The sequence below is a fragment of the Neopelma chrysocephalum genome, unplaced genomic scaffold (assembly GCF_003984885.1).
Source record: "Neopelma chrysocephalum unplaced genomic scaffold, ASM398488v2 Primary Assembly neopelma1_22b, whole genome shotgun sequence".
Classification (NCBI taxonomy): domain Eukaryota; kingdom Metazoa; phylum Chordata; class Aves; order Passeriformes; family Pipridae; genus Neopelma; species Neopelma chrysocephalum.
The window spans coordinates 29,307,808-29,316,083 of record NW_020897690.1 but is presented as its reverse complement, the minus strand read 5'-3'; the positions used below and the strand labels follow the sequence as shown (position 1 = coordinate 29,316,083).

General features: G+C 49.0%; 1 protein-coding gene across 1 annotated transcript in view; it reads left to right on the top strand.

Annotated features, from left to right (window-relative positions):
* Positions 1-6,162: 6,162 nt before the first annotated feature.
* Positions 6,163-8,276, top strand: part of BCL2 (BCL2, apoptosis regulator) — a 96,753-nt gene continuing 94,639 nt past the window's right edge. The window contains exon 1 of the mRNA XM_027682436.1: positions 6,163-7,993. Within this exon, the coding sequence (XP_027538237.1) occupies positions 7,409-7,993 (585 nt within the window). The 5' untranslated portion in view covers positions 6,163-7,408. The remainder of the gene's footprint in view (positions 7,994-8,276) is intronic.

Here is an 8,276-nt window from a genome sequence, read left to right as displayed (position 1 = left end):
TGATGGGGGGGATGTATTTCATAAAGTTGTTTGTGAAGGTTTGCTGTCTGGGGAAACCTTGCTGAATATAATACCAAGTCTCCTCTGGGGTAGAATACCACCAAGTCAGCCTGAAATTTTATTTTTTTTAATTGAAAACAAGTTTGTTTTCAGCTTGGAGGGGAATGCCCATGTTAATTTTAAACCTTTCCAGTTCTAACTATGAAATTGGTTCTGTAGTAGTGCTGCTAGTGCAGTATAAATAAATACAAGGGGCGAAAGAAAAATGTACATGACTAACACAATCATGCTACCAACTACCAAGAATCAACTCCCTTGACCAAAATACAGTGTTAAATCTGTGAAGGTACCAGCTGTAAATAATATGTATAAAACTAAGTCTAAAACCAAATTTTAATGTTTTAGGTAACTTGCAACTGAAGGGAATGCCCTTGTCAAAGCTAACAAGTGCTTCAAAGAAAGTGGTTAAAATGAAGCATCTTGGTCTTTGTTTCAAAGCATTTACTCAAAAAAAGCGCTTTCCCGCTTTTGGAGAAATTTTAACAAGTGTAATAAAAGTTTATGAATCAGAGATGGATGTTCCTCTTTGTCCAGCAGACTCTTTCCATTTCCTGCACCTCTGTGTGGAAGCTGTCTCCTTTGCTTTTCTGCAGTCTCAGCTGGGAAGTTGGTCTCCAATTCTTTTCAACATAGCAGAAAGAAAGGGCATGGGCAGCATTGCCTGAATCAGAAGGACAGGTTGGCAGCTTGCAAAAAGCGGCGAGACAGCTCAGCTCTCATACAGATGAGACCCTATTGTCATATAGTGGAGATGTCAAAGAAAAGGATATCCAGAGCTGGATGCAACTGTTTTGCCTCCTTCCAGTCCAAACCATTGGGCTAATGGGCCTTGACAAGAAGAGAAGATGATTGAGGGATGAGCACAGTAAAAGGCATCTGAAACTCAGGAGCTGTTTGCTACGTTGGACCCTAAGGATATTATCCAAGTATCTCATCCAGCTGCCTTTCCTGATGAGCACAATTAAAGCCTGTGAAATAAACCATAATTGCAGGTTGGGCGTGCTTTAAGTGTTTTACAGTAGCATTATTTGCTCTGCAAGCGCTTCCAGCCAAAAAGGACTCACTCCACACCTGCAACATTTGCAACACCGGCAGGATGAAAGGCAATCTCCCATTTCAGGAATGCAATCTGAAGAAGTGAAGTTTGTTCAGGTAAACCTGCCACCATCCTGGTTAAAAATGAGGAAAACACACATCCAGGCTTCATGGGTACTACCTTTCCCTATGTTTTTACATGCAGGAAACTTTTTTCAAGCATTCAATACAACAGGTGCCAGCTGCTGCCTAGGCAGCAATGTTGGGCCACATGTTGAACAAACCCGATGAGACACTGAACAATGAATCAGGTGGCATGCAGCTGATGGCAGAGAATTATATGCATGCATGCAAGTCTCTACAAGAGAATTGCTTTCAAGGCATTTCATCCAACTTGTCAGAGATACCATAGATCCGTGGGTATTGTGGTCTCCTGGACAGAAACAAACGTGAAAGACCATGTGGTTGGTGGTTAGTCTTAGTCAGGGTGAGTTATAAAGCTCTTGCAGACACAAAGGCACACAGACCAAATGCATGGTGGCATGGAAGGGAGCAGTACTGAATGCCTGGAACAGAGGGAAACATGGCCATGGGTAGCACAGACAAATGCCTCACTGGACACAGCATCAAAAAGTCTTTACAGAGCCACTGGCTGTGTGAGGAGTAGCTTGCTAATTTGCATATGTGCAAATTTCTCACCCATGGGCACAGTCTTAGTGTACTCTTTCAATAAAACTTCTATTTAAGCTGTGCTAGAACATCATAAGGGAATGGATCTCTTTAGGTGTCATAATTGTATTTAACCTATATTGCTCTAGATACTACTTTTCGGTTAGTCAAATTTAGTTTACTGTTGTTCGGTTTTTGGTTGGTGGTGATGGTTTTGATTTTTTCTAGAATAAAAAATCTCTGCAGATTTAAAAAAAAATGTGGCAATGTCCTTGTTCAGTGTGAGTGCAAACATACACCCCGCTTGTTTCATGCCTGCTCAGGCAGGGCTTTAAACAATTGTTTGCTTCTCTCCAACTTGCCTGTGCGTGAGCCAAGGAAATAAAAGGGTGGGCAGGTCACCAGGAACCAGAGTTGCTGCTGAAAGCCTGTTGATGTTAACACAAAGGTACAGGGAAAAGGTGTCCGCTTTCAGATTGTTGGGAAGTTCAGTGTTGCCAGGCATTACAAACTTTCTAGATCATTTGTTAATAATACATCCACAGTACAGTGCGCATCTGGGAAGCCACTGAAGAAATAGCAGGCTTTGTAGGATCCTGTCTGGTCAGTTGCCCAAGCATGGATAAAAAAGCCATCCCAGAAAATAATCTGTCCTTTGCACTGCCAGACCTGACTGATGCCTGTTGTCAATGCTCCTGCCTCTTTAATTGTCAAGAGAGCTTTTTTCAGGTGTTCTGCTGCTTGTATTCCTAATCAGATTCCAATTCTTCATACAGTTAATTCTTTTTATTAGTCTGATCAGCTTTGGTGGGCCAGCTCACATAAAGGTAAATGCGGGTGTGCAGAAGGATTTGCAGGATCAGGTCTTGAGTAGTCAGCATGTTATTCTGCTACCCGAAAGCACCATAATGATTTCTTAGCTGACTTCGTGCACTGATTCCATGTTCCTTGGTAAATCCTGAGCCTCTCTTGCCATTTCTTCCATCTGCCCCCAAAACCATATTGCCTTTATTTTGGATGTCTTTTTAACTGTTGTTTTATCCTGCTGAACTCAAATAAACAAGCAAGGTGAAAAGCAGTATTGTGATGCAAACTTGTGACACTGTAATAGATGCTCATCGCCCACTCAGGTAGCATGATAATTGTTTTTAAGATGCCTCTCCCTTCAATTAGAGCCATACAGGTCAGATGCTTGACACTTAAATGTTAAGAACAAGACTTTAAATGTATGTAATTTTGTTTTGCTTTTTTACAGAGTCACAATTTGCCATTCTTCAAGGCACAGTTTTTGTTTCCTGTGACTCATCCCTAATACCCTTGCTTAAAGCAAACATTTCCTAGGATTTTCCCTTGTGTTTTTAATTTTTTTTGTACAGTCTCAGCTGCGTTTGGTATTAGCAGGATTTCTGGTGAACCATGACCACTATTTTCCTATTAAACATTTTAAAAAGCTATCATTCCTATAGCAAAGTGCTGAATGAAGAGCTGGTGGGGAAAAAGAACCGTTACTAAGTCCCTTCCAAACAGAGTATCTCATAAATTTTTGCTGTTTCATCAAAAATCAGTTACGAATTCTGGAACTATTTTATTTTTCTGATTATAGGTCCTTGGTACATTTAGTTGGTCTTACTTCCATTTCTGCATACAAAATACCTTTAAATATCATAAGCAAAATCAGTGATATTTTCAATTCCTCCTTACAAAAGCCCATTAATTTCATATGCATCTTTGTTTTTTGCATCAGTCCCACACTGATTTATCCTCTGAACTTTAAAACCAATCTTGCTAGATGTTGTTGTGCAGTGCTGTGTTACTTAACATCTGTGTCTGATGTATTTTCAGTTGCAGTGGGTTCAGTCACCAGCACAGTGACAGACCGAATCAACAGCCTGGTTGGTTATGACTGTTCTGATTTTCTGTATGACTTTTTTCCCCATGCATGTTACATGGGAATGTCAGGTTGCTTTCTGTGTTCAGAGGAGACCTTTTTTTCTTCGTTCTCTTTTGGTGCAAGAATATAAAGGTGGTGATGTTACCTGGTTGACAAATCCCTTGTCTACATTTCTGCCATCAGAAGCCCTCCCTCAGCTCACTGCAAGCTCCTTACTTTCTGGAGTCTTTAATACGGATGGAGATGAGGCGTCTTCGCGTTCCAGCATTGCCGTGAGTTACACGCATGCCCTGGTGCAGTACAGGTCTTAGTCCATGACTGCATAGAGCATCATCAATCCTCTTTTGACCTCATTTCACTTGCTGTCCTGCGACCTCTATCCCTCTTAAACCCCGAGAACTCAGCCAGGCCCGTTTCATACAGCAGCAGGCGGCAGTGCACACAGGACAATTTCCCGGGCAGCTATGAGGCGAATGAGCCCTTCGCTCCCGCCAGCCTGCAGGGAGGGGCGGAGGGTCCCGGCTGTCGCGGCCGAGCCTCGAGCCTGGGGCGAGCGGCGGCCGCTGGGTGGCAACAGCCGCCCGCTGGAGAGAAAAGTGGAGAGAGGAGCAAGAGGGGAGAAGAGAGAGGAGAAAGGAGAGGAGAGAGGGGAAAGGAGAGGGAGAGAAGAGAGCGGGGAGAGAGAGGAGAGGATGCTGGCGCTAGATATGGTGCCGAGTGCCTTCCCGTGCCCCGCTAAATAAAAGACACCAGAACCATTAAACACCCTGAACGCCTCTTCAGGTACCTGGAAAGGCGCTGGTTTGTACATGTTAGGAACAAATTCCTCGGTGCGTCCTCGAAACAAATCCCTGGATCACCGAGGGCACAGGTGAGTTCCGTTTAACGCATGGGGAATCCTTCCCGTTTGGATGCCGGGACCTCCCCTACTTCTGGAGGGAGGGGAAAGTGACCCTCCCCACACCAGTGTCATTTCCTCAAGCAGGGGAGCTGCCAACCTGGGAACTACGCGTGACAGGTCTGTGGGTGAAGGAAGCGTGACACTGAAAACAGAGACTTGAAGGGGAGGGTGCAGTCATTCCTAGTGTCCCCTATCCGAACAAACTCACAGTCACAGCTTTACTTATGCATTTTATTCCTTTTAGGTTCGGGGTAGTGTATAGAAGAGATTGTCATCCCAGTCACCCTCATATCGACAAAAATCGGCAGAATTTATCCATAGTCTCTTTGCCGCTCTTGTATTAAGCAGAGAAAAGTGCCGAGAATGCCCTGCTCCCGTTCGCCTTGGCATTTCCCCGGGATGGCTCCCCCTTTCAGCTGGGGCAGTCCCAACATCACACCGATGTCGCTGCTCGGGGTGGCTGGGGGGCTGAACCATCGCTATTTCACATCTTTCTGGGTTTAACCTACTTTGAAGGTTATCTCTGCTTCTTTGGTCAAGCTTCAGATTCACCTCATCTCCAAAGAGCTCGAGTAGTCCCTCTTCAATATATATAAAAAAAAATTCTTCAGGCCGGGCGCAGGGACAAACCTGAGCCCCGTTTCTACAAACAGTCCTAAAACCCAACTCCCTGCCGGTGCCACGGGCACGCCTGAAAGCAGACCGGCCGGGCGGCCTGCGCGGAGCAGGTGTGCGGAATCCTGCACGGGCGGGAGCCGGGGGGCACCCGCCGAGCCGGGACCCGGCCCCGCACGGGCTCCGCGGCCGCGCAGGGGCTGGTGGCCAGCGCTCCCCACCTCGCTCGGAGCCCGGCCCGCCTGCATCGGGCCACTTTTCTTTTGTAGAAGGGGGATTCGGGGTTTTTTGTTTGTTTTTCTCGCCTTCACTCCCCCATTTTAATTTTTTTTAAAGTATTATTTATTTATTTAAACGAATCCGCGCGGGCGGCAGAGGCGCGGAGCGGGGTTCGCTCCCCTGCGGAGGGCCGTCAGCCCGCAGCCCCTCGCCCCCGCCGCCCGCTTCCTCCGCACGGGGGGGGGGGGGGCGGCGAGGCGGGCCAGCAGCACCGCCCGCGGCCCCAGGGCCGCCCCTCCGCTCCGCACAGCTCCGCTTCGCGCCCCCGCCGCCGCCCCGCCCCCCGCCCCCGGCCCGCCCCGCGATGGAAGGCGGGCCCGGCCCGCGGGGGGCTGCTCGCCTCCCCCCGCCGCCTTTTTCTTTTTGAGCGCCCCCCCCTCCTCATTTCCCCCTTTTCTTGAATGAAGCGTGAGGCGGAGCTCTAGGAAACCCCCGCGCCCGGCGGCGCCGCGCGGGGCCGGAGCCTCCCCCTCGGGCTCCGCTCCGCCCCGCCTCTCCCCGCCCCCGCCGCTCCGCTCCGCTCCGCTCCCCCCCGCCGCAGCCGCCGGGAGAGCTCCCCGCCCGCGCCCGCCGCCGCTCGGAGCCGCCGCCGCCGCCCGGAGCCGCCGCCGCCGGCAGCAGCAGCGCGGAGCGCCCGGAGGAGCCGCCCGGAGCCGGCGGGGTGCGCGGGGCTGCGCGGGCGGGCGGGCGGGCGGGCAGCGGCGCCGCGGCCGCGGTCCCCATCGGCACCAATCACACCGCACACACGCCCGTCCGCGCCCCTCCTCGGCAGCGCCAGGGGCTCTTCCTCCGCCGATACAAAGCTGCTCGGGAAATGGCAGCAGTCAAAAGCAATTTTCCTTCTTTATTTTTATTTTCATTTTTTAATTAATTATTTTTTTCGCGCTCTCTTGTGCAAAAGAATTAATTTCCTAAATACATACAGTATTTTTAAAAATTTTTTATTTTTTTTTTTTTAATTTTTGGTGTGTGCGTGCGTGTGTGTGGAAGCACCGGGCTCCTGCGATCGGTGTCTGAATGAAACTACGTAAATGCATATGTCTGTACGTTGCACTGGAGGGAAAAACAGAGCACTTCTGCGAGAGCTTGGATTCAAATGTGGTTCATCTGGTCTCCAGGATTTTCCGTCTCTTTGGGGTTGTTCGCCTTCCCGGGCTGCAAGGCGTTATTTTCTGAGCTTTGACACATTTTTGGAGATGTCTGTTGAACAGGAGTCTGGGAAAAAACATTTGAAATAATAGAAATATTTTTTTGTCCCTTTCCCATCCCTTTGGTGACTTGAAGCATCAAAGCAGCCAGAACTTAACCTTTCTGAAGACTTGCGATGTTTGGATTTTATTGTTGCTATTTTTCTTTTAGAGGAAACTTGACAGAGGAACATATTTATAGTCCAAGTAAGTACTTTACAGAGGAAATTTAGTTTGTGTAACTTAACAAAAAACCCCAAAACCTAGTGTTGAGGTTTCTCGCATAAAGTGTGTTGGATTAACGTCCATCCAAGGCTGCTTAACAAATTGTGTTGAATTGCAGTTTTTACAGTGTGTGTTCGTCTGCTCCTTCATGTCCATGGTAGTCCAGCACCTAGGGGAAAATGCACCTGATTTTGAGTCGGTATAATATCTTTTAAGATGTATTTCAACACCGAGGAGGAAATGGTCCTAAAGTAAATTTATAATAAGTAATAAATGTGCACCTGGAAGTAAAGTCTTTACAACATTTAAATCCCTATTTATGACGTGCATCTCAAACCGAGGAGGAAACTCTGAGAAGACAAAAGTACCTCCGAGACCCCGAGAACTCCCCCACAACAGCGTGAATGAAACCGTATCCAATACAGTAACTGGATTATAATTTTTGGTGTTATTAATTTTATTATTATTGGCTGCTTAACTTTTTTGGGTTCATCCTGCTCCTCTTCTTCCTCTCTCCCTTCCTCTTGCTGCTTCCTCTTGGGAATTATGGCTCATCCGGGGAGAAGAGGCTACGATAACCGGGAGATAGTGCTGAAGTACATCCACTATAAACTCTCTCAGAGGGGATACGACTGGGCTGCCGGCGAGGACCCGGCACCCTTGCCTCCAGGTCTCTCTCCTCCTGCTGCTGCTGCGGTTGCTGCTGCTGCTGGGACTTCCTCTGATCACACTGGGCTGGTGTCTCCGCACCCCGAGCCCCCTGGCTCGGCTGCTGCTAGCCACGCGCCCCCGGCCGAGGGGCTGCGCCCCGCACCCCAGGTCGTCCACCTCGTCCTGCGCCAGGCAGGGGACGAGTTTTCCCGCCGCTACCAGAGGGACTTTGCCCAAATGTCTGGCCAGCTGCACCTGACGCCCTTCACAGCCAGGAGCCGCTTCGTGGCAGTGGTGGAGGAGCTCTTCCGAGATGGGGTTAACTGGGGCAGAATTGTGGCCTTCTTCGAGTTTGGCGGTGTGATGTGTGTGGAGAGCGTCAACCGGGAGATGTCTCCCCTTGTAGACAGCATTGCTGCCTGGATGACTGAGTACCTGAACCGGCACCTGCACAACTGGATCCAGGACAACGGAGGCTGGGTACGTCCCCCAATTGCTCACTTCCCCTCCCGGCTCTGGCCTGTGGCTGGTGGGAACCCCATTTGGACAGTGCCTGAGAGGTTGCACTCGTGTTGTGGAGAGCAAAAGGTTTGCCTCGGGGGTGTCTGCACTGGTGTGTGCATGGGCATTTTGCCGGTTGTTGAGTTTCATCTCATTGCAGGGTACGGTGGAGTGGTTTGAGATGGGAGATCAGCTACAGCTTGGGAGCGAAAAGGATGAGTGAGGCACTGTCTTCATAGCAGTCTCTGCTTTCCTGATCCTG